Genomic DNA, 27,099 nt, shown 5'->3' with positions numbered 1-27,099 from the left:
GCCGAGACCCTGGGAAAGAAGAAGACAATGGGTTTGGGGCTGGGAGCACGTTTTTGGCTTTGCCCCACCTCTGTGGCTTTGAGGCTTCCTCCCCTCACCCTGTGATCTTCAGCACTTCAAGAAACTCGAAACAGGTAATAATTGTAAGCACTTACAGCTCCCACTGCGTGCAAGGCACTGTTCTAAGTGCTTTATATATAAACTCATTTCATTCTCACGGCAGCTCTGTGGGGGTAAGTACCAATACCTTTTTTGTAAGGAAACTGAGGTACAGAGATGTTAAGGAACTTATCCACCCAGCCAGTGAATGCTGGAGCTGGACTGGAAACCCCGGCAGTCTGGCTCCTGCAGTCCCCACCCCTCCCGTTCTTTACCCACATAGAAGCAGGGGGAGGGGCAAGGGGGGGCAGCTGGCCGAAGGCCTCTGTTACAAGTTATACACCTAAGTTCAAAAGTATCTTGGCTTAATGGAGTGTGAATAGCTAAGCAGGAAGTGCTTTATAGGAGAAATGTTGAACTGGACGAAGCAACTTTGTAGAGAAGAAAGAGTCCTGCTGGGTAATGGCAAGAGGGTAGAACTGGAGGGTAAGTGACAGGATCCTGTGTCATCTCTCCAGTCAAGGCTTCTGCTGCCTTACTGTAGTCATTTTTAGAAGTTTTTGGGAAATCCTGCAACTCTTAAAAGCGCAGAGGTAGGGCTTCTGGCTTGGGGGTCAGGTTCCCATGGTGGTGCTTCTTCAGCGGTCAGGGATGTGCCCAGCATTCCAGCAGCCCAGAGTATGCCCTGACCAGGATGTGTGGGGCTTCTGCTCATTCCCTCTGGGGAGGGCATGCGGAAATGAGGGACATTTCAGAGGATCCATACCATCTGGTGGAGGTGTCTGCAGTGCTAATCTGGGATGGATATTTGTTCTGATATAAGGTATCTTGTCACCCTGGAGAGGATATGTTTTTCTTCTGTCATATTAATGTGAATTGTCATATTACTTTTTTTTTTTTTAAGATTTTATTTATTTGAGGGGCACCTGGGTGGCTCAGTTGTTAAGCGTCTGCCTTTGGCTCAGGTCATGATCCCAGGGTCCTGGGATCGAGCCCCGCATCGGGCTCCCTGCTCGGCAGGGAGCCTGCTTCTCCCTCTCCCACTCCCCCTGCTTGTGTTCCCTCTCTTGCTGTGTCTCTCTCTGTCAAATAAATAAATAAAATCTTAAAAAAAAAGATTTTGTTTATTTGAGAGAGAAAGCGCACATGAGCAGGGGGAGGGGCAGAGGGAGAGGGAGAAGCAGACCCCCTACTGAGCAGGGAGCCTGACTTGGGGCTCAATCCCAGGACCCTGAGATCATGACCTGAGCCGAAGGCAGATGCTTAAAGACTGAGCCACCCAGGTGCCCCAGGAATTAAAATGTTTTTAAAAAGTGATATGGGGCGCCTGGGTGGCTCAGTTGGTTAAGCGACTGCCTTCGGCTCAGGTCATGATCCTGGAGTCCCGGGGTCGAGTCCCATATCGGGCTCCCTGCTTGGCAGGGAGTCTGCTTCTCCCTCTGACCCTCTTCCCTCTTGTGCTTTCTATCTCTCATTCTCTCTCTCTCTGAAATAAATAAATAAAATTTAAAAAATAAAAAATAAAAATAAAAAATAAAAAGTGATATAACAGGGTGCCTGGGTGGCTCAGTCATTAAGTGTCTGCCTTTGGCTCAGGTCACGATCCCAGCGTCCTGGGATCTAGCCCCGCATTGGGCTCCCTGCTCAGCGGGGAGCCTGCTTTTCCCTCACCAGCTCCCCCTGCTTGTGTTCCCTCTCTTGCTGTCTCTCTCTGTCAGATAAATAAATGAAATCTTAAAAATAAATAAATAAAATAAGTAAATAAATAAATAAAAGAAAGCACTCTCTATTTAAAAAATTTTTTTAATTCCTGTTTTTACTTATTTATTTATTGGTTTTTATTCTAAAATGTAGATAACATAAACTACCATTTTAACCATTTTTTAAAATTTATTTAAAAAAATTTTAATTCCGGTATAATTAATGTACAGTGTTATATTAGGTTCAGGGGTACAATATAGTGATTCAACAATCCTGTACATTACTCAGTGCTCATCATGATTAATGTACTCTTTATTCCCCTTTACCTATTTCACTCATTCCCTCACCCACCTCTCCAGTAACCATCAGTTTGTTGTTTATAGTGAAGAGTCTGTTTTTTGGTTTGTCTCTTTTTTTTCTTCATTTTGTTTCTTAAATTCTGCATATGAGTGAACTGTAATGATTTTTTTAAATTAATGAGGTTTATATTCTAGAGCAGCTTTAGATGTATAGAAAATTGTAACACATAGTACAGAGTTCCCATATATACCTTAATTTGCTTATGGTTTCTCTTGTTATTAACATCTTGCATTAGTGAGGTACATTTGTTACAATTGATGAACCAATACTGATACGTTATTACTAATTGATGTCCACAGTTTACGTTAGGGTTTACACTTTGTGTTACATAGTTTTGTGAGTTTTGACAAATACATGTCCTGAAATACCATTATAGTATCATGCAGAATAGTTTTACTGCCCTAAAAATGTGCTGTTCTTTGCCTATTGATCCCTCCTTCCCTCCCCCACCCCCGCAAGCCTCTTGCAACCACTTATCGTTTTACTGTGTTGTCCTCTCCAAAATGTCATGCAGTTGGAATCATACAATACATAGCCTTTTCAGACTGACTTCTTTCAGTGAGCAATATGCATTTAAGGTTCCTCCATGTCTTTTTGTGGTTGGCTCAGTTCCTTTTATCACTGAGTAATACTCCATTGTGTGTATATACTATAGTTTATTCATTTATTATTGAAGGACATCTTGTTTCCAGTGTTTGGCAATTTTGAATAAAGCTGCCATAAACACTCATATGCTGGTTTTTGTGTGTACATAAGTTTTCAACTCATTTGGGTAAAGTTGCTGGATCACATGGTAAGAGTATGTTTAATTTTGTAAGAAATAGCCAAACTGTCTTCTGAAGCGGCTGTACCATTTTGCATTCCCACCAGCAGTGAATAAGAGTTCCTCTTATTCTGTGTCCTGACCAGCATTTGGTATTGTCAGTTTTTTGGATTTTAGCCATCCTAACAGGGGTGGCATGGTATCTCATTGTTGTATTAATTTGCAATTTCCCGATGCCATATGATGTTGAGCATCTTTTCATATGCTTATCTCTACCTATATCTCTTCTTTGGTGACATATCTTGTTTTGTTTTGTTTTTTAAGATTTTATTTATTTATTTGACAGAGAGAGACACAGCGAGAGAGGGAACACAAGCAGGGGGAGTGGGAGAGGGAGAAGCAGGCTTCCCGCGGAGCAGAGAGCCCGACACTGGGCTTGATCCCAGGACCCTGGGATCATGACCTGAGCCAAAGGCAGATGCTTAATGACTGAACCACCCAGGTGCCTCCATATCTTGGTTTTTGTTCCTAACCCCATCCCACTTCCCACTTGACCCCCAACCACACATACCCTTTTTCTCACATTATGGGTTCAGACATAATTATGGGGCTGATTATATTTTTGGCATGTTTGCCTTTTGGTCACTTCTCAAGCAATTAAGTGCGTTAGTTCCCCAGAGTAGTACTGGGCTCACATCTGAATTCCTTTGTCTCCGTTGGTTTTAATTGGGACTGGCTCGTGAATTCTATACCTTTTCCCCAGTGATGGTCGTCTGTAAAGTCTGTAGCTGGTACTGGGACCTAGTCTTAATCCACAGGTTCAAGATTGATTGTGCTTTCCAGTACAGATGATAGAAAGACTTGTGTGCAAACTTGACCACTTCAGACCCTGGCGAGCTTCACCTTGCTCTAGATGAGAAATGAGTACACCAGGCTCCTTGAGATCCCAGCCAGACCTCAAACTCTCTGTCTTAATTGAACCAGGATCGAGAAGACTTTCCAAAATCCAAAACTTTCGTGGCCTCTACTTTTCTTGTTCCATCCATCATTGTTGTTACTTTTTAGTTATAAATTTGCTTTTTTCACTTATAAAGACAGTTGAACCATTTTACCCAGAATGTTGAAAATTAGAAAAGGGAGAAAAAAAATATTCCTAAGCCTATCACTTTTTGTGATCTTGTATTTGTCTTCATGATGATTTCTGTAAATAATTCATGGTGAGTGTTGCTGGCCCAGGTGTCCATTAGGCTTTTGTCTTGTGTGAGTCCCCTCACTTTGGGAATTAACATCTTCCAAAGCTTCCTCACTGCCTGGCTAGTGCTTTTTTCTAAATCCAGTCTGCCCAGGGCTGCTAGGGTTTCCAAATTATGAAAACAGCATATTTGCTGGGGAAGACGGTTCATACCCATTGCCATGTTACATTAACTACATTTTTTCTTTTCTTTCTTTCTTTCTTTCTTTTTTTTTAAAGATTTTATTCATTCATTTGACAGAGAGAGAGTACAAGCAGGGGGAGCATTAGGGAGCGGGAGAGGGAGAAGCAGGCTCCCCGCTGAGCAGAGAGCCCGACATGGGGCTTGATCCCAGGACTTTGGGATCATGACCTGAGCCCAAGGCAGATGCTTAACCAACTGAGCCACTCAGGCGCCCCTACATCTTCTTTGTTATTATAATTTTTTAAAAGACTTATTTATTTGAGAGAGAGAGAATGCAAGTGGGGGGGAGGGGGCAGAGGGAGAAAGAGAGAATCCTCAAGCGGACTCCCTGCTGAGTGAGGAGGCTGACTTGGGGCTCTATCCCAGGACCCTGAGATCAGGACCTGAGCCAAAATCAGGAGTCAGCCACCTAACCGACTGAGCCACCCAGGCGCCCCAACTATATCTTTTCTTTTTTTTCCTTTTGCTGCTTGACTTCTCATAGGAATGAGGAGCAGTTTAGGTAGTAAATGTACTGACTGTGCTGGCCACCCACCTCTCAGTTAATACCTCAGTCCCTTAGGTACAAATCACCATGCATGGTGGTAGTCCTGAGGGGGTGTGTTGTTCCTGCTGTTGTTTTCCATTTACTTATTTATTTATTTCTCTATCTATTTATTTATTTAAATATTTATTCATTTGGACAGGGAGGGACAGAGGGAGAAGGAGAGAGAGTCTCTAAGCAGACTCCACACTGAGTGCAGAGCCTGATGCGTGGCTCTATCTCACATCCCTGAGTTTATGACCTGAGCCAAAACTAAGAGTTGGACACTTAACCAACTGTGCCACCCGAGCGCCTCTGTTTTCCTCTTAGAAAGGTGATCAGTGGTTAGATTTGGTGGTCATTGTCACCTGGAAATGAACACCATGAGCCTCCTCTTTTCTCCTTTCTTGAGTGTGTGGATATGGAAGACCGAGACTGGCCATATAGAGTGCCCCAGGCTCCGTGTACCCACTGTACACAGAAGTTTCACAGGTTTAAACACAAGTGCCAAGGGATGGATAAGATCCTTTTTAGGTAATTTCTTGAAATAAATAGGCTGCCATTTGGGGCTTTTGAGGCTTTCTGCCATACATAGAAATCAAATAATTTAGTAATAGTAGATCTCTCCTGGCACTGGGTCTCCTGGGTGATGGGTGGGTACACTTGGTTCCCATCCAGCATTAATCACTGGTCTGTTTGGAGGCCAGTCATTCATTTACTACAGAGATAGTCATTGCTGGGGCAATTCTGGGCATGAGGTTTTTATTAATGAGCAGCATACTCTTGGTCTGGTCTTCATGGAGCCCCCAGTCTTTTTTGTTTGTTTGTTTTTAAGATTTTATTTATTTATTTGACAGAGAGAGACACAGCGAGAGAGGGAACACAAGCAGGGGGAGTGGGAGAGGGAGAAGCAGGCTCCCGGCCAAGCAGGGAGCCCGGTGCGGGGCTCGATCCCAGGACGCTGGGATCATGACCTGAGCCGAAGGCAGACGCTTAACGACTGAGCCACCCAGGCACTCCAGCCCCCAGTCTTTTTGGCTGAAGAGTCCTTGAACTGGAAAACACTGTGGGCAGGTGGGCCTGATACAGCCTTTGAATCTTAAGTGATCACATGGAGTCTCCTTGCCTTCTTTTCTACAGTCCATGCCTTGAGGCCTGGTGGAAGGTTTTCTTCAAGTAGGAGTCCCCATGCTCAGAAACATGGCCAGGCCTATGTTTGGGGCTAGACCAGTTGTCCATTTGTTGGGGAGAATGTGGGTTCATAGCAGCTTCTCAGAGAGACATGTTCCACTGGACTCCAGGCTTTATTAGTGTGTTAGTAAAAGATAGTGGCCTTCAAAGATCCCTTTCCTTCCTTCTTCCTTCCATGTTACTTAGGCTTCTTGAGGTTCCAGTCATAGAACTGGCTTTGTCACAAGAAGACCAATCAAGGAGATGCTTTTGTTTTTCCAGTGCTGACCTCCATGTGATGCCTTGGGGAGCTTGGAGCCCTGCCTCTCACCACCAGTTTCCCTTATTCTGATCTCACGCCTTTCAACATGAGGTCAGGAGCTCAGGAGCCATGCCTGAGGGGAGGGGTAACTACTAGAGAATGGTGCCTGGCCCAGGCTCTCCATCCCATCCCAGGGGGTCAGGCTGGCTGGCTGCACTTTCTGCTTGTGATGGATTTTGACTCCTAAATCCTTCTGAACAGCTTGGTTGGTTAGAGGAGAAAGTGTAGTGAAAACCAACAGACGACGCCATGGCTTGCCCTAACCCCTTCTCCTTCCTGCTCTAGCTTTTGCAATATATCGGGTTGCACACATTCTGGATTCCTGCCCTCCTGGAGCCAGTCTTGCAATTTTTCATTCCCGTGGCCAGGGTTTTGTGCAGAGGAAAGGCCCAGGGAGAAGGCAGTAGCTGCATGGTGAGCCTTTGGGATTGGAGTTTTCTTTGCAGGAACATTGCTGACACAGATCCCTTAGTTCTGTGCTAGCTCTGTGGCCGGGGGCAGTCGTCCACAGCATCTCACACATGTCACCCCTCAGCTCAGCACCATCCAGTGGCTTCCCATTGGTAGCCCTCATTTTGGGCTTTCTATGGCTGTTGAGAAAGCATTCTCACACCAGAGGTGAAGAATTCTCTCGATCCAGCACCAAGTCTGAGCATTTAGCTCTTTCAGGGGCATTCCTTCAGTCTGGACCCTTACTCTCCTAAGAGGGAAGATAATCCAAATGCACTGCATTTTCACAGGAGTCAGAGCCTTCCTTTGGGAGGAGGTGTGAAATTTTGGTAAAAATGTCTGAACTTTGCTTTATCAGGGTGGGGTGGAGTACCTCCGGCACCTGGTACAGTGCTTGGTATCTGATAAGCCCTTAATTGATTTCCATAACTGTTTAGTGCACATTATCTAAATGTCTGGTGCTCTGTTACATGCTGGGAGTACCATGGGAGCAAGAAGGCAAAGTTTCTGCTCTCATGGATCTTAACATTCTTACAGGAGAAACATGTACAAGTATTGATAATTTTAGATAGTGCAGGTGCTGTGTTGAAAATAAAGCAGGGGTGATGTGCTGGGGAATACCTGGGTAGAAGTAGGAGTTAAGTTGGGTGGAGACAGTACATTTAGCAGGTAACCAATGATGGTGTCCTTGAAGATGTAACATTTGAACTCAATGACAAAGTGGCAGTCAGGGCCGTCACGTTATACAACTCCGGGGGCACCATTCATGTTACTCTGTGCAGTTTGTGTTCCCTGGAGTTGTACGTGCTTTGGTTACTCAACCATGAGAAGATCATAGGCGGTGAAAATAACCAGAGCAAAGGCCCTGAGGCAGGAGGGACCTTGAGGTGTTCAAGGGACAGAAAGAAGGCCAGTATGTCTGGGGCTTGGTAAGAGAGGAGGGCAATGGAGCAAGATGAGGCAGGAGAGTTTGAAGGCAATATAAAGAATGTGACATTCAACAGATTATCTGTTGACTCGTGAGGGAAGCAAGGGATGATGTGATGGGGGTAGGCAGGAGTGTGGTTTTAGGAAACTTTTCCAGTAGTGTGGGACCTTAGCACCAGTATGAAGGCATGGGAACTGAGCTGAGTGGTGTTTTGTTTCCCTAAAAAGGAAACAGCAGAAAAGTGGCTCAAAGGAAATGCCATTAAGATATTTGAGTCTGACTTTGATAGTGACAGAGAGGAAGGCTCATTGCTTTTTTAATGCTGTCTTATCTTGCTTGTTGTTGAATGTCTCAGCCTTATTATCTCTTTGGGCAGCAATGGGAATATGATTACCATTTAGCGTTTGCTCAGCTGTGACATGATGTACCCACGTACAGAACAGACAAAAAGTACAGTCCTTGCCCTTGGGAACTGAGATGCTGGAAGGATTTGTTTCTTCCCATTATCCTCTTTTGGATGTCTTGATCTTCTGGGGCAGCTGGCTTCTCAGAGTCTAGGAGGATAGTGGGTGGACAAAAGGCCCTTGGGCAGAATGCTCTGGCCCTTGGGTCTGTAAGAAGCCCCAAGCTGTACACCTGTATGCACATGGCACCTCGCTTCCCAAATCAGACTGTGATCTTGCTGCTGTTGGCCTGCCTGTCTTTTCTTCTCCTTTTTTTTTTTTTTTAAAGATTTTATTTATTTATTCATGAGAGAGAGAGAGGCAGAAGTAGAAGGAGAAGGAGGCTCCCCATGGAGCAGAGAGCCCGGTGTAGGACTTGATCCCAGGACCCCAGGATCATGACCTGAGCCAAAGGCAGACGCTTAACTGACTGAGCCACCCAGACATCCTCTTATTATTATTTTTTAAGTTTATTTACTTAAGCAATCTCTATACCCAATGTGGGGCTCAAAATCAGAACCCAGAGATTAGGAGCCACTTGCTGTACTGACTGCCAAGTGCCCCTGTCTTTTCTTATTTTTAAAGAGATTTTGTGTATATGTTGTTTAAACCAAAGCCAAGAGTGGGAGCTATTGTAATGATGCCAAGAAACCCAACACCAAGCTCTTCTTTGGTCTAGAATTTTTATACAGTACCAGGCTGGCTTGGAATCCCCCTGGGGGACTGACCTTTTGGTTCTTTGCTGGTGGTTGGGAGTAGGGGGGAGAAGGTATGGTAGGTCTCCACTAAGGGAGGGTGACCTATGAGCTTTCGCCACCCTGCAGAAAAAAGGTCTGCTACTCTTGGCTTGGTGTTTTTCCTTTTTAAAAATTATTTTATTTTATTCAAAAAATTTTTTCCAGTTTTTTTTTTTAAGATTTTATTTATTTGAGAGAGAAAGAGAGAGAAAGAGAACATGAGCAGGGTGAAGGGCAGAGGGAGAAGCAGGCTGCCCGCTGAGCAGGGAGCCCGATGCAGAGCTTGATCCCGGGACCCCAGGATCATGACCTGAGCCAAAGACAGACACTTAACCAACTGAACCACCCTGGTGTCCCTTTTTTCCAGTTTTAGGGAGATGTAGCTGACACATAGCAGCTGTATAAGTTTAACATGTACAGTATAATGACCATGTATTTTAGGAAATGATTATCACAGTAAGTTTAACATCCATCATCTCATACGGATACAAAAAAAAAAAAAAGAAAGAAAAATGTGTGTCTTTGTGTGTGTGTGTGTGTGATGAGATCACTTAGGATTTACTCCCTTAGCAACTTTATTTATTTATTTTTTTAAAGATTTTATTTATTTATTTGACAGAGAGAGACACAGCGAGAGATGGAACACAATCAGGGGGAGTGGGAGAGGGAGAAGCAGGCTTCCTGCCGAGCAGGGAGCCCGATGCGGGGCTCGAACCCAGGACCCTGGGATCATGACCTGAGCCGAAGGCAGACACTTAACGACTGAGCCACCCAGGGGCCCCTCCCTTAGCAATTTTACATCGGCTGGCTCAGTTTGTAAAACATGCAACTTTTTTTCTTTTAAGATTTTATTTATTTATTTGAGAGAGAGAGAGAAAGCATGAGAGGGGAGAGAGTCAGAGGGAGAAGCAGACTCCCCGCTGAGCCGGGAGCCCGATTCAGGATCCTGGGACTCCGGCATCATGACCTGAGCTGAAGGCAGTTGCTTAACCAACTGAGCCATCCAGGCACCCAGAAAATGCAACTCTTGATCTTAGGGTTGTGAGTTCAAGCCCCACATTGGGTATGGAACCTACTTACAAATTTTTTTTTTTAAATGTACCATACAGCAGTGTTAACTATAGTCATCATGTTGTACATTACATCCTCCTGGACTTAGCTTACCTTTTGACCACCTGGTCTTTTTCATAGGCTCAATGTCTCAGTCTGGGGAAGCTCTTTGCTCACTGAAAACCTAGGATAGAGTTAAATGCCCTAAGGGTTGGGAGCCAGGTGAGTTCAGCTGGATTCTCAGCTGAATCAGTCCTGTGAGCTACTGTTTTGAACTGAGGAATGCTTTGGGAATGTGGTCCTTGGCTCCCAACAACGGATCTAAGGAAACATCTACCTGAGTGAGGCAAATACATTCCATGAATCTCGTTGGATGCTGTGTAGTGGGAAGAGCATCTGCTACTCAGAGTTAAAGCTCAGAGGTCGCTCTGCTGTGCTCTATGGCCCCGTCAGCCTCCCAGCTCAGTGTGAGGATGCCGTCTCAGTGGCTGTCATTTCTCCCTTCCTTCCTGCCTCTTCCCTCCCCCTCTCCTTCCCTCTTTTTCTTATGATTATACAGAATTAATACAATATAGCTGAATGTTTTAAAAAAAATCTTAGCTATGCAAAATATTACATTATAAACATATTTCAAAATAATTTTACAGTTTCTCTATTTAGTATAGTATTTGTGTAGTCACCAAACCCCATTTCAAAACAGCTAATGAAGTATCTGTAAATGTGAATTGTTCAAAAATAAAAACATCAGCTTTGCAAATGTTTATTTATTTTTATTTATTTATTTAAGGATTTTTATTTATTCATTTGATAGAGCACAAGTGGGGGGCAGGGGTGGAGGGCCTGAGGGAGAAGCAGACTCCCCACTGAACAGGGAGCCTGATGTGGGGCTTGATCCCAGGACCCTGGAATCATGACCTGAGCTTAAGGCAGACGCTTAACCAACTGAGCCACCCAGGTGCCCCTTTGTAAATGTTTAGATCCAATATTGGGCAGCCCTTGAAGGATGGGCTGATTAAACTCCAGAGTCCAGAAGTTGGGAAGCTAGAATCATCTGCTGATGTTTTTATTTATGAGAGGGAGTGCATGCATGCAAGTGGAAGGAGGGGCAGAGGGAGAGAATCTCAAGCAGACTCTCCACTGAGCATGGAGCCCGACATGAGGCTCGATCCCACCACCCATGAGATCATGAGCTGAGCCGAAACCAAGAGTTGGATGCTTAACCAACTGAGCCACCCAGGCGCACCCCATCTGCTGAATTTTTAAGGGAGAAATGATACACAGAGAATGCTTCTACTGAGCACTAAGCAAAGGAAGGATGAATGCTAGCTTCTCGGGGGTGGGGGTGTCCTGGCTGGGTGCTAGACACTGGGCCATCCCATTTTAAGCCTCCCTTTGAGGGAAGTATCTTTATCTCAGTCTAACAGCTGAGGAAATGGGGGCATATGTAAGTTAACTTGCCCAAGGGTCAGCAAGGGAGTGATGGGCTGGGCTTGTGTTGGCTCAGGCAACCTCCATTCCCTGTATTCTTGCCCATGTCCCTGGACTCCTCTCTGGCATCTTATAGGATCCTAGAGTGGTATAATTTTGTGTAATTGCCACCCTAAGTCTACCCTGGGATCTCCAAAGGGTCCAGAGAGACCAAGACTAAGAATTTCTGATGTCTACCTTCCTCACTTCCTGGCTTCCTCGTCACTGTTGGCAGGCTCACCACTCTGCCTCAGGTCTTCAGCCCACAACCTTGGTCTAGCATTTTCCTCCTTATCCCTTACCTACCATTCTAAATCTTATAAAACTTTGCCTCTTTTCTCAGATTCAGTCTAGTTAATAAACATTTGTTTAGTCTCAGTATGTGCATGTCATCAGGAGTCAGTCAACTGATATCTTTTGATACCTGCTAAGTACCAGCATTGTTCTGGGTTCAGTGTGTGTCACTTTGGGGAACTACAAAGAAGTAGAAGAATGGCAGGACTCCATAGTATAATGTGAGAGACCCTTGCTTTGTGTGTTGTTAAAAACACACAAAGGACTGTATTAGAGATAAAACAGTGCTTTGAGAAAATATAGTGTGGGGGAAAAAGAGCATAAAAAAAGAGCAAAAGACATGGTAATTGAGAAGAGCTTTTTTGACAGGAGGATTTGGGAAGATAAGACTGGTCTAGAAGGGCCTTCCAGGTTGAGGGCAGCAGTAGTCATGGTATGGGGTGGGGGATGTGTTTGGGACATGGAGGTTGGTTTGGTGTCACAGTGCAGCGTTGGTACTGGCCTAGATATAGTGGGACCTGGGAGCAGAGAAACTGGTCAGTATCAGAAATGCTGCCCGACACTTGTGGCGTGCCTCATTTCCTTTACCTACCAGTTTGGTGACCCTACACCAAAGGTGGATGAAGTTGGCCACATGTTAGCACACACCTGGATCCTAGTCGGAATGCCTTCTTTCTTTAGTGCTCAGACCAACTTCTAAAATCTCTTATTCTGGGACTCTGAATCCAAGGGAATAATAGGGATTTCCCCAAATATGAGTTATTGAGGGAAAACAAGCAAAAAGCAATATGCATCAAGATCTTTGCCAAAGTACAAAAGAGTGCAGCTTTGGAAGTAACCTCCTGTTCAACAAGAAAACAATGGTCAAGTAAAGGACCATATATAATTTCTTTTTAAAAGATGATTTTATTCATTTAGAAATGATTTTATTAGATAAAATTATAGATAAAATTTTATTCTCTTTAGAAAGAGAGAGCATGAGCAGGGAGAGGAGCAGAGAGGGAGGAAGAGGGAAGAGGAAAGAATCTCAAGCATACTCTGTGCTGAGTGTGGACCCTGACATGGGGTTCAATCCCAGGACCCTGAGATCATGACCTGAGCTGAAACCAAGAGTTGGATGCTTAACTGACTGAGGCAGGGCATCATGAGGTTTGGGGCACTACTGAGGGCCTTGGAGCAAATTCACCTCAAGAAACATGGTGCTCCAAACATGTGCTGGAGTTTGGATGAGTGGTCCTTGAATGTGCTTGGCATTGCTCTGAGAGGCAGAGGTGGAGAAGAGATAGGCAGCCTCCTTGCAGAGCCCCAGAGCTACTGGAGGTCTTCAGTTTAGGGCTTTTTGTAATCTCTGGTCCAGTTGGAGCTAAGGCTAGGCTTTGCCCTATGCCTATTAGAGACACAAATGGAGGTTGTGGGTGCCCGTGGAGGAAAGCCACCAAGGGAAAAGGTCTGCAGTCTGTTCCCCAGGGACAGGATGTACAGGCTCCATTCCTCTGGGAGAGGATGTCCAACCCAGTAAGGCCAGGAACTAAGCCTAATTTCCAAGAAGGGCTGATTAGAGGGGAGGACCCACCAAGAAGTAGGGAAAGAGGAAAGGGGAAGGAGAGACAACAGGAGCCTTTATAGGGAATGAAAGTGGTTCTGGGATTGGACTGGCCTGGCCTCCTGTGCCATATGTTTCCTGAGACAAATAGTGTATTCTTCCTTTTCTTTTGACAACAATATTGAGCTTGAGACTGAGCTACAGTCCCTAGACCTGACTTTAGAGGTACCTCCCCCACAAGGTGGACCCTTGACAGCCGCCTTAGTTGGCCCAGGATTCCTTGCTTCAGATACCAATGGAAGTATCCAGGCCACCCCTGGGGAGAGAGGGTGCTGACCACAGGCCTCTCCTGTCATACCTGGAATGTCCAATATGTACCCTCAGCCAACAGATTCTGTGAGAAGTCTGGCAGATACAGCAGCGAATAAGACACGGCCCTGTCCTTGTAGGGTTTACAGTCTAGACCAGAGATTATAAAGAGTAGAAAATTTGGAAAATACAAAGAAGTTTGAAAAAGAAAAATTGCAATGTGATAGCCACTATAATTTTATTGCATTTTCTTCCTGTTTTTTCCTCACATATATTTTCTTCATATATTTTTACACTGTGTGTATATGCACAAATATGCTTTTTTTTTTAAAGATTTTATTTATTTATTTGACAGAGAGACACAGCGAGAGAGGGAACACAAGCAGGGGGAGTGGGAGAGGGAGAAGCAGGCTTCCCGCGGAGCAGGGAGCCCGATGTGGGGCTCGATCCCAGGACCCCGGGACCATGACCTGAGCTGAAGGCAGACACTTAATGACTGAGCCACCCAGGTGCCCTGCACAAATATGCTTTTTTAAGATTTTATTTATTTATTTTAGAGAGAGAGAAAGAGAGCACAAGCAGAGGGAGGAGCAGAGGGAGAGGGACAAGGAGATTCTGCACTGAGCATGGAGCCCAACGTGGGGCTCGATCCTACAATCCTGAGATCATGACCTGAGCCAAAATCAGGAGTCGGTTGCTCACCCAACTGAGCCACCCAGCCGTCCCTGCACAAATATTTTGAATCACCTTGTATGAGATTTTGTTTCATGGTTTTTCATGACTGTTGAGTAAAATCTATATTTACCATTTTAACCATTTTTAGGTGTACAGTTCAGTGAAATTAAGTACATTCACATTGTTATATAGCTGTCACCACCATCCATTTCCAGAACTTTTTCATCTTCCCAACTGAAGCTCTGTACTTGTTAAACAATAACTCCCCATTCCACCTCCCCCACCCCATTCTCCTACTCATATCTGCATTTTTTAATGGAGATATGCAACCACCATTCTATTTTCTGTGTCTGTGAATTGGACTACTCTAGGGACCTCATATGAGTGGAATCATACATTTGCCCTTTTGTGTCTGACTTATATCACTTAGCATAATGTTTTCAAGGTTCATCCATGTTGTAGCATGTGTCAGAGTTTCCTTCCTTTTTAAGGCGGAATAATATTCCATTGTGTAGACATACCACATTCTGTTTATCCATTCACCGATGAATAGACATTTGGGTTGTTTTCACCTTTCGGCTACTGTGAATAATGCTGCTGTGAACATGGGTGTGAGAGTATCTGTTTGAGTCACCATTTTCATTTCTTTTTTTTTTTCAGAGCAGATTTTTTATTGTTATGTTAATCACCATACATTACATCATTAGTTCTTGATGTAGTGTTCCATGATTCATTGTTTGTGCATAACACCCAGTGCTCCACACAGAATGTGCCCTCTTTAATACCCATCACCAGGCTAACCCATCCCCCCACCCTCCTCCCCTCTAGAACCCTCAGTTTGTTTTTCAGAGTCCATTGTCTCTCATGGTTCGTTCACCGTTTTCATTTCTTTGGGTTATACCCAGAAATGGAGTTGCTGAATCATACGATAAAGCTATGTTTAGTTTTTTTGAGGAACCACCGTACTGTTTTGTAGCTGCACTACTGTACATTCCCACCAGCAACCACAAGGCTTCCCTTCACTTCTCAAAGCTGAGAGAGATTGGTCCTGTTTTCAGAACTCTCAGTTTTTTGTTTTTTTTTTTAAAGATTTTATTTATTCATTTGAAAGAGAGAGACACAGCAAGAGAAGGAACATAAGCAGGGGGAGTGGGAGAGGGAGAAGCAGGCTTTCTGCTGAGCAGGGAGCCTGTTGCGGGGCTCGATCCCAGGACGCTGGGATCATGACCTGAGCCGAAGGCAGCCGCTTAACGACTGAGCCACCCAGGTGCCCCCAGAACTCTGAGTTTTAATGACTGTGTGATGTCTTGCCACTCCATGCACCAGAACTCAGAATATCTCAGCTTGTCGAACATTTAGACTGCTTCTAGATTCTTCACTCTTAAAATACCATGGAATATATTTATGCACAAGACTTTTTCCAAATACAAGATTATGCTCTTAGGGTGAATTTCTGAACTGGGAACTACTATAGATAATAGCTGACACTGAGACAGTACCTGCTGTGTTCCAGGCACTGCTCTGAGGGGTGCATATACATTAATTCATTTAAGTAGCTCCCATATGATGGCTACTTGCATCTCCATTTTATTTTTTTATTTTAATTTTTTATTTTTTTAAAAGATTTTATTTTTTTGACAGAAAGTGAGCACAAGTAGGGGGGGAAGCAGGCAGAGGGAGAGGGTGAAGCAGGGCGCCCGATGTGGGGCTCGATTCCAGGACCCTGGGATCATGATCTGAGCCAAAGGAAGACACTTAATGACTGAGCCACCCAGTTGCCCCTCATGTCTCCATTTTTAAAAATAGACTTCAGGGGCATCTGGGTGGCTCAGTCTGTTAAACGTCTGACTCTTGACCTTGGCTCAGGTCTTGATCTCAGGGTCGTGAGTTCAGGCTGCGTGTTGGACTCCACAATGGGTGTGGAGCCTACTTAAACAAATAAATAAATAAATAAAAATGGACTTTTTAATATTTTTTTAAACGGACTTTGTTTTTTTATTTTTTTTTGAAAGATTTTATTTATTTTTAGAGAGAGAGAGAGCACAAGCAGGGGGGAGCTGCAGAGGGAGAGGGAGAAAGCAGGCTTCCCGCGGAGCAGGGAGCCCGATGCGGGGCTCTATCCCAGGACCCTGGGATCATGACCTGAGTCGAAGGCAGACACTTAACGATTGAGCCACCCAGGCGCCCTAAATGGACTGTATATTTTAGAGCAGTTTTAGGTTCACAGCAAAATTGAGTGGATGTAGAGTTCCCATATATACCCTCCACCTCCACACATGCACAGCCTCCCCCACTATCAGCATCCCATACCAGAATGGCACATTTGTTACAATCGATGGATCTACATTGACACATCATTACCACCCGGACTCCAGAGTTTACCTTAGGGTTTATTCTTCATATCTCTGATTCTACAGATGAAGAAATTGAGGCGCAGAGAGGATATGTGATTTGCCCTACAGCCAGGAAGTAGCAGAGCCAGAACTTGAGCAGAGGCAGCCTGGCTCCAGAGATTCTGCTGACATTTTGGTGGCTCTTGATGCATATTTGGTGCTTTTGGATTTGGCGGCATTTTGCTTTGTGTGGGTCAGGTAGTGACACTTCAGTGTTGGGTGATTGTTGCAATTTGCCTGAGATTAACGGCTTTCCCAGGACGTGAGGTTTTCAATTCTAAAGTCAGGAAAGTCCTGCAAAAACAAGGACAAGTTGGTTGCCCTCTTTCAGTGACACCAGAGTCCTCAGACCCACGATGAAGTCTTTTTAGGAACTAGGTCAAGAGCTGGAGCCTCCCCAAATTAGGGGAGGCTGGAGATGGCCATAAGGATGAGGGGAAAGGCCAGATCCATTTCCTGTTTCCTGGCCCCTCCACATTTGTTTCTGGGCACACCGACCAGGGCTCCTGCTTGTTGTTCTGGAATTTAAACTGCCCAGACAGAGCAGTAGATCAGATTATGTATTGACTGTTCCTGACCCACTGGTCTTTTGATGGTTGGTGGTAGTTTGCTGCTTTTCAGAGAGGGGAGTGAAAGAGCTCTGGGTACTTGGGCTGGCTCTCACCGCACCCTTCCCCTGCAGCACACTTCTTCAGCCGAGGGCCCAGTTGAGTGTAATTATACAATGCCGAGTGTTTGCTTTGCAGCTCAGGTATGTTGCCACATCCTGATCTGTGGGCTTACAGTAAGCAAACACATCTTGAAAAGTTAGGTGGGTAGTCACATTTGTGCCGTGAGAGGGGTAAGGCTTGTTGCCAGCTTCACTGTAGGATTGCCAGAGCACTTCCACAGGTACCAGAGGACCTGGAGGCCAGCAGGGCCACTTCCTCTGGGGTCATACTGGATCCGGATGGAAAGGGTTGCTGCCTGAGCCTGTTAGTTCGTTCTTTTCATCTTTATTGAGCACCTGTTGTACACCAGGATACATATTCAGAGAAATGTGCCCTGCCCCCCTGCCCTGTAGTCCTTTCCACCTCGTTCCTGCCTACTGCCTGTAGGTAGCTAATCTTAGTAGTTTCTGATTTATTCTTGCTATGTTGCTTTTTGCACAAATGAGCAGATGTATGTATATTTTCCTATCTCCCCCTCTTTCTTCCTCAACAGGTAGTATACTGTAGTACTTTTTGCCTTTTTTTACTTGACAGTATCCATATCAGTTAGCTCTTCCTCATAGCCGCATAATACTCTTTGAACCACTCTTCTATGAATGGGCATTTAGGTTGTCTCCAATATTTTGCAATTACAAATTCTTAGAAGTGGGTTGCTGTGTCAAAAGGTAAAATAGATGTAATTTTGTTAGGTATTGCTAACTTACCCTCCAAATGGTTGTACTAACTTGTATCCCCACTAGCAGTGTATGAAAATACCTCTTTCTCCACAGCCTCACCAATAGAATGACATCCTACTTTTTTAATTTTGCTGATCTGATTAGGTGAGAATCATGTCTCTTGTTGCTTTATTTTTTTAAAAGAAATTTTTAAAAAGATTTTATTTATTTGACAGCGAGAGAGAGCCAGAGAGAGAGAGCACAAGCAGGGGGGTCGCGGCAGGTAGAGGGAGAAGCAGGCTCCCCGCTGCTGAGAAAGGAGCCCGATGCAGGGCTCGATCCCAGGACCCTGGGATCATGACCTGAGCCGAAGGCAGACGCTTAACCGACTGAGCCACCCAGGTGTCCCTCTTATTGCTTTAATTTGTATTTAAGTTGTGTTTCTCCTACCATGAGTGAGGTTGAACATCTCTTTGTATGTCTGTACCTATATCTATACGTCTATAGTTTGAATTTTTTTACTATCTTTTCTTTTTCTCCTCAGTTTTTAAGAACAGCTCTATTGAGATATAATTCACATACCGTACAGTTCACCCACTTAACATGTATAATTTAGTGGTTTTAGTACATTCACAGAGTTATGTAACCATCATAATCTAATTTTAGAATTTCTTCATCACCCTAAAAAGAAACCCCATACACATTATCAGTCACTCCACATTTGTCCTCAGTCCCTCAGACCTACATAGTCACCAGTCTGCTTTCTGTCTCTACAGATTTGCCTACTATGGACATTTTATATAATATACACATAATTTGTATTATATATTACAAGTTATATGGGGCACCTGGGTGGCTCAGCCGGTTAAACATCTGTCTTCCGCTCAGGTCATGATCCTTGGGGTCCTGGGATCAAGCCAGTGTTGAGCTCCCTGCTCAGCGGGGAGTCTGCTTCTCCCTCTCCTTCTGCCCCTCCCCGACCCCTGCTCGTGCTCTCTCTCAAATGAATAAATAAAATCTTTAAAAAAAAAACCAAAAAACAAGTTATATTATTTATCATGTCATATCAGTGGAATCATACAATACATGGTCTTTCGTGACTGGCTTCTTTTACTTAGTGTAAGTGATACAATGCTTATAGTGTTCCAGGCAGTTTCTAACATTTAATCCTCACAACTCTGAAATAGCTACTGTTTTGTTATTATCCCCATTTTATGGATGAGGAAACTGGGGCACAGAGAGGTTAAATGTCTTGCCTGAGGTCACATGGCAGTAAGAAGATGGACTTTGGAGTCAGGCAGACTTCAAGTCCAAGTTCTGTCTCTTGCTTGCTGTGTGACATATGGATTATTACTTAAACTCTCTTTAGTGTCTTTTTCTCATGTTAGTTAAATGAAGATAACAGTGGCTGAGGCTTGTTGGAGAATTAAATGCTGTGACATAAGTACTTAGTCCAAGGCCTAAAACTTAATAGGCATTCAGTTAATCATAGCAGTTACTAATAGGTAGAGTCAGACAAAGACCTGGCTTACGTGGTGTGGTTGGCCTTGCTCCCCCTAGCACTGAGGTGTACCTAAGATACCTTTTTTTTATATATATATACAATTCACATACCATGAAATTTACCTTTTTAAAGTGTACAATTCAGTATTTTTCAGAATATTCATAAGGTTGTACAACCATCATCACTATTTAATTCCAGAACATCATTTCCATCACCCCAAAAAGAAACTGTGCCCATTCGTAGTCACTCCCCCTAAACTCCCCCTAGCCCCTGGCAACCACCAATCTACTTTCTGTCTCTGGATTTGTTTATTCCAGACATGTTGTATAAATGGAATCACACATTATATGGCCTTTTGTATCTGGCTTTATTCACTTAGCACAATGTTTTCAGGGTTCATCCATGTTGTATCAGTGTATCATTCTTTCTTTTTTTTTTTTTTAGTGTATCATTCTTCTTTATTCCATTGTATGGATGTACTACATTTTGTTTGTCCACTCATCCATTGATGACATTGGGTTGCTTCCACTTTTTGGCTATTATGAATAATGCTACTATGAATATTAATGTAAAAGGTTTTTTTGGTGTTTTTTTTAAGATTTTATTTATTTGAGAGAGAGAGCATGAGCAGGGGGAGGGGCAGAAGGACAAGCAGACTCCCCTGCTGAGTGTGGAGCCTGACTCAGGGCCCAATCCCAGGACCCTGAGATCATGACCTGAGCTGAAGGCAGACGCTTAACTGACTCAGCCACCCAGGCACCCCAGTGTACAAGTTTTTGTATAAACATATATTTTCAGTTCTTTTGGGTGTACACCTAGGAGTGGAACTGTTGGGTCATGTGGTAACTCTATGTTTAACTCTGAGGAACTGCCAGACTATTTTACAAAGCAGCTCTGCCATTTGACACTCCCACCTGCAGTGTGTGAGAATTGCAATTTCTCCACATACTCATCAGCACTTGTTATTGTCTTTTATTTTAGCCATCCTAAGGGGGATAAAGTGGTACCTCACTGTGGTTTTGATTTGAGCTCCCCTATTAACTAATGATGTTGAGCATGAGATGCCAACTTTTAGATCATCTTTTCTGCCCACCTGAACTGTTGTGTTCCCACCAGAAAGTCTCTCCTGGGTTCCCATTCATCTCTGCCTGGTGTTAGTGGTCATTTTGGCCTCTTGGATGCTGATTGATACCTTCTTAGTCCTGTGCTTGGGGCAGGCTTTTGGGCAGGTTCCAGGCAACTACATCTGAGATGAAAGGCACGGGTTCTTTCTGTGCGCAGGTTTGATATTACTCTGGATGCTGCCACATCCGTCCCTAGGCTTGCCAAACTGCTGGGACAAAGCCATCCTCTCCCCTGGGTACCTCAGTGAGCAGGATTAGAAGTTCTTGAGCTGGAAACAGTCTCACCCATCCTTGCAACAAGACAAGATAAGAACACCTCACCTCCTCCCTGCCAGATTGGGGAGAATCTGTAATGTATTCCTTTAAAATCTCTGTAGGAAGAAATTCCACCGGCCTCCTTTACTACCGGCTGGTGTTTTAGCAGCCTTCTGTGTTAGAAAAATTCTTTGCTCTGACCCACCTCCCTCCTTCTGCAGCACATGCCAGTTTCCCCTTGTGCTTTTCTTTCTCAGAGGGTGTGGGAGACAGCTGCCCCCTAGGAGGGGCTTCAACCTCTGGTCAGACAAAACCTCTGCGGCTGGAGAAGCCCTCACGGAGGAAGTCCAGACCAAGCCAGGCCCTCCAGGGACTTGAAAGACTGAATGACCTTGTCACTTGGCTGTTGCCTGGGTAGTCTGCTTTGAAAAAGAGACCTTCTGACAGGCTCCAGGTTGTGTGTTTATCCTGAGGCTGGGCCATTCCAAACGCATGTTTCAGAGTTTAGAGGTTGCGTCCAGCCAGCATGGTGGGTGGTAATCAAATGCAGGTGGACACCATCTGGCCGGGCCTGTCCCTCCCAGCTAGCCCAGTGAGGGCTGGCCTGCCCACCACAGAGCTGGCCCAGAAAGTACCCTGCATGGAGGCAGATGGTGGACATGTGCACGTGCGTGTATGCACACTCATACATGCATGTGTGTGTGTGCACAGCCTCCTTAGAGCAGCGGTGCTGCTTGGTTACATATGATTTCTCTCTGCATCTGACGGTTCTCCCCATCGCGCAATTTGAGGAATATGTTCTTTTTGTCTGTTTCTCAAGTTTTTGTGGTTAGAAATCATGTATTTTTCTTGGCCCAAGATGAAAGCCCTGGATAATGGTCTAATACATTTTACAAAGCTGCTTCTAATTGGAGGCTGCTTGAAATCTTCCCTTTGGCCTAGTGACCCATCTCCTTCGATGGAGTTTTAACTCTGAGTCAGTGTTGCATTACCTCGGATTTTCACACTCCTCTCAAGCCTGCAGCCCCGGGGAGGTGGCTCTTCTGGCCTCAGCTGGCTTAGCTATTCCCTCAGCCCCCCTGCATTGAATTGCCCCCCAGTATGACAGTTCAGTAAGGGAAGAAAATAGCTTACACTGTGTCTTGCCAAACAACTTCTTCTCATCTGGTCTCTGAAATTCTAGTTGTATACCCTCAAAAATGGATTCTGCCTCCCACATTGCTAGATACCTAGAGGAAATGCAAACCATAGACACCTCCTTTAAATATAATTAGGCACCAGCATGATGACTTTATTCCTTTTCAGTCCTTTGGAGAACGTAGCTTCTCAGAGGTTATCTCTCCACTGCAGTAAGTACAGGAGGGCTGAGCTCACCCAGGCACACAGGCAAGATTAGGACTGATGTCTGAGGTTCAGAGACTTTGGAATCTTTTTCTGTCCAATCTCCTGGCCTGGCTTCTTAAGGGTGATGAGGAGCATGATGAAGGAAAGATGCCATGTGGAATTTCAGGGTTGGGCATCATCATCCCTTCGAAACTCTCACCTCTGACTCCCTGTTCTGGGAGCTTGGCAAGGAGGTGTTGGCTGTCATCTTAGTTTATGATTTGTATTTGTATGCTGAGGAGTTTACATGTGTATAATCATTGTGGCTCATGTTTGTACAAGATATAATTACTGAAAATTATATCATGAACATATTTTAACTTTTAACCCTTCCCATGCTGGCAAACCTCCTGAGCTCTCAGGAAATCCTCCCTGGATGCTTCCCTCCCATAAGGGGGCATGTCAGCCCCCCACCCAGGACTTGCTTTCTCATCCACATCATTTTCCTCTCTGGCAGAAGTCCATAGTCCATTTCAGGGACTTCCCTGAAGACTGGGAGCACCTGAGTGTTTCCTAGTGGTCAGAGGCAGGCATTCCTCCCTCGCCTCATCATCACCGTGATGAGTGTGGCCATAGGGGCAGTAACTGTCATCATTCTTGGCCACCTGGGGTGAGAAGGGGGCACAAATCTGTGCTTCCCTAGCGTTCCAGTGATTGAAGAGTACCCATGGGTCACCAAGTTTCAGGAAGAGCACATGCCAATTGATGAGCACGTGTAGGATGCCGGGTTTCAGGAAGAATACAGGCCCTCCCAATATTTGGAATCTGCCTTGGGACCTGTCCACAAATGCCGAGTTTGGAGACCAGCCAGCCCAGCCCAAGGATTGTACCCTTGTGGGGCAGGGTGAAGGTGGGAGTGGAGAAAGGGTCTAGTCCTCACAGAGCATACAACAGGACTTGCGGCAAACTAAGTAGGTGCTTATTAACAGCTTGAAGGAATAAGGAGTGTGAATAAGGAAGATTTTCAGTAATGGAACCTTAATCACCCAGAGGAATGTTCCAGAGCCACAAAATGTGGAACTCATAGTTTAGAGTGCCACCAGGGGAATTTGATTGGCTGGGCTAAGGTCATACCCATGTATCGTGGCTGGCAGGAGCGCAAGACTAGTATTGTGGCTCCTTATAGGCTATTGAGAGAGATTCTTCTGATTAAGGGTTTTGGATGCTGAGGCCACCAAAAATAGGGGAGAACTTTAACTGGACTTTAAAAGCAGTGTTTTCCTAAGGTAGTTGAACTAAAAACATTTGTTTTTTATTCCTTCCAGATTTACAGGAACAGACGGGCCTAGTGGTTTTGGCTTTGAATTGACATTTCGTCTGAAGAGAGAAACAGGGGAGTCTGCCCCCCCAACCTGGCCAGCAGAGCTAATGCAGGGCTTGGCCAGATACGTGTTCCAGTCAGGTAAGAACGCCAAGAGCTGGCTGGCGCGGGGGTCCTTATGCCATGAGCCTGGTTGGCTTTGGGAACTCATAGGCATATTTTGATAGCTGTGGAGTGACCTTTCCTGGGAGTCCCGTACCCCATTTGTACCATGACAGTGACTTGTTCTGCTTGATGTTTTCTGGGTGGGAATCTACCTGGGCCAGGGAAGAGAAGGTTATGCCACTGTGACCTCCAACAGCCACTGTTCTGACACCCTCAGCCCTTGCTGCAGACTGCCAGCCATATTTCAGATTCCCCGCGAGCCAAAGGCCAACTCAGCATGGAGCTCATCAGCTCTCTCTGTCTGTCCCATTTCCCATAATTAGTATGGTCCTTGCTCCCTGCTGCCAGTGGCCTAGCCATCTCTATTTCTGGGGTCCCAAGTGCATGTGTTAATCTTGGTTAAGCCTTGGGTGTGGCAGAGAGAGAGAGAAAAAATTGCTGGGAGTTTGATCCCTCACAGTGTGAGGGGGAAGCTGGAATCAGGCAGGACCTTGACAGTCAGAAAAATTTAATTCATGTGATTCAGGTGGCCTCCAGGGGATGGTCTGTGCTCCTGGTGCCCCTCTGGAGACTGCTAACATGGCAACCGAAGTGGGGACTTTGTGTTGGGACCTTGGTCTCCTGCTCTTAGCTCATCCTGCCTGTGGTCCTCCAGTGGGAGAAAATGTTAGAGCAAAATTTAAAACCTTTTGTGGAAGGTTTCATATCATCTGGATGTTTCTGTGTGGCTAATTAATTACTCAGAAACATTTCCCACATAGCCTCAGATTTTGTTTTTTTGGTTTGGTAAGTAGCCTTCAGATGAAGGCCAAGACAGTTTTATCCAACTCTTTTGCTCTTTGACTGCCATAAATGAGTGTGGATCCCCTGCATCAGAAGCTCCTGGAGAGCTTGTTATAAGTCCACATTCCTGGGCCCCACAGGAGACCTCTGAGTCAGAATCATCTAGGGGTGTTGTTCCCAGATGCTTCTGGTAGAGACTAAATTTGAGGAACCATAGATCTGACAGTGACTTTCTTTCCTCAGCCTTCAAGTGGGTTATAAATTGGGGGTGCAATAGATTCTCTAGGTTGAACTCATTTGTCCTCATTCTGGAGCCCTGGGGTCAGTTGTTGGCAGGGTGGCTGTCACATAATGGGAGTGATCCTTAACTACTATCTACCATTTTGTGTTCTATGGAGTAGTCTCCTTTGGGAGACTACAGTGGGTCCTTTCTTTTTTTTTTTTTAAAGATTTTATTTATTTATTTGAGAGAGAGAATGAGATAGAGATAGAGAGCACGAGAGGGGAGAGGGTCAGAGGGAGAAGCAGACTCCCCGCTGAGCAGGGAGCCCGATGCGGGACTCGATCCCGGGACTCCAGGATCATGACCTGAGCCGAAGGCAGTCGCTCAACCGACTGAGCCACCCAGGCGCCCCAACAGTGGGTCCTTTCTAAGCAAGGGTTCCCAAACCTCGCTGCTCATGAGATCCTCTAGGGAGTTTGTCCCAACCCCCCTGCATGGCTGTGATTCATTTGGTCAGAGGTGAGACAGAGGCATCTGTTTCTGAATCAGCTTCCCCGGGATTCTAAGGCAGTTGGTCTGGAGATGATGTTTGTGTTCTAAAGGATTGTTGACCAAGAAGAAGTCCTGTTCACAGGGGCAGGGGAAGCAGGCTGCCTGAAGCAGTGGCCCGTGGGATTTGGTACTGTACTGTCCTAATGTGGTTTGCAGAATTTTTTAAAATTGTGCCAGGAGTCTCTTGTCTGAACCCTTTGTGTCTTCCCTCTTTCCCTTCTTGGGATGCCTGAAGCTGACTCTGATAAAGAACTGTCTTTGGAAAAACAGACTTTTCTTGATGGAGAATTTGATCTGCTGTAGGAAAGGGGGCTATAAAGACTAGCCAACCTCTTGCTTGTATAGATAGGTAACTCCTAGCCCACTGCTTAAGCCAGTGCATTTATATGTTTGTTTCCACTTAATGTACTTGCTCAGATGGATAGAGATCAGAGAAATGTGAAAACAGGTGTTATGAATCACTGTCAGGAGGAGTCAAGCAGATGAGCTTCTGAAATAGTTCTGATATTAAAGTTCTGAAGTAATAGTGCAAGTAAGTGGAAAAATAAGATTTAACTTGCAGCAGTTCATTTCACCCACACAGTAAACATCACTAGTGACTGTTTTGCACCACAAATGTGATCATCGATTCAGGCAGATTATCAACAGATGCTGAAACAAAAGGATTGTCAGGTAACAAGATAAGATGTTCAGAGGGACTCAGACCCCTCCACAGATTACTTATTTGTTACTGAGAAAAATTCCATTACAATGACAGGATTTGGGTGGACATCACCTTAACCAAATGATCAAACATAGCAACACCAGTAATGGGACAACTTATTACTATGTGTGGCAGTATGCAGTATAACATATCAACTGGGTAGCACTTTTCCAAAAATGTTTCACCTGCATTGAATCATGAGCAAACAGTCAAACAAATCTAGATGGTAGGACATTTTATAAGAAAACTTTCTGGACTCTTCAAAAATGTCAATGCTGTGAAAGATCTGCAAGGGCAAGGGGCAGGGGCTCTACTAGATTACAGAACACATGACAGTTTAAATGCACTTGTGATCCTTGATTGGATCCTGAGTTGGAAAAAAAAAAGGTCATTTTTAGGGCAATTGGAAAAAATATAAATATAGATTGTATATTAGACAATAGGACTGTACAACTGAAATTCCTTGGGTGCAATATGATGTAATGGTTATATAGGATAAGGTGCTTGTTCTTAGGAGATAAAAGCTGAAGTGTTTATGAATAAAATGACATGATTTCTGCAACTTAATTTTCAAATGATTAGGCAAAAAAATAAAGTGTGTGGAGAGAAGAGAGAAGAGAAAGCAAATGTGGCAAAATGTTAACAATTCTGGTGAATCTAGGTGAAGGGCATATGGGTATTTTTGTACCAACCTTCTAACTTTTCTATGTGACTGAAATTTTTTTAAATAAAAAGTCGTGGCTATTTCTTGAGTGTAGCCTGGCCGGCTATCTCCACAGTCCCTTCTGCACCAATGGCCCCGTCTATGGTGCCTTTAATGTGCCTTCAGATCACGTCAGGCAATGCACGCCTTCAGGAGGATGGCTACCCTCCTGAAAGTATACTACTTGGTTTTCTGTTTTCCAGATTTTCTGTAATATGATCATACTATTTAAGTAATAGCTAAAATAAATCTACCTGAAATGCTTTTTGGAACAGGGCACAATAAATTATTAATTTATTATATTTTATTAATGTATGATATATATTATATTTATAATGCTTTTTGGAACAGGAACAATAAATTATTAATAAATAATGGGGAAATGGTTTTATTTATTTATTTATTTTAAAGATT

The 27,099-nt window shown here is 44.5% G+C and overlaps 1 protein-coding gene across 2 annotated transcripts in view; it reads left to right on the top strand.

Moving 5' to 3' along the window:
• The window catches only part of SUFU (SUFU negative regulator of hedgehog signaling), a 111,604-nt gene that overhangs the window by 13,070 nt on the left and 71,435 nt on the right, over positions 1 to 27,099 (top strand). For both annotated transcript variants that reach the window (XM_028098870.2, XM_028098869.2), the window contains exon 3: positions 23,561 to 23,697. In XM_028098870.2, the coding sequence (XP_027954671.1) occupies positions 23,561 to 23,697 (137 nt within the window). The remainder of the gene's footprint in view (positions 1 to 23,560; positions 23,698 to 27,099) is intronic.

Source organism: Eumetopias jubatus, unplaced genomic scaffold, assembly GCF_037043125.1.
Source record: "Eumetopias jubatus isolate StellerSeaLion01/CBP00866 unplaced genomic scaffold, mEumJub1_p1.0 scaffold_17, whole genome shotgun sequence".
Taxonomy (NCBI): Eukaryota; Metazoa; Chordata; class Mammalia; order Carnivora; family Otariidae; genus Eumetopias; species Eumetopias jubatus.
This window is presented reverse-complemented; position numbering and strand designations above follow the sequence as displayed.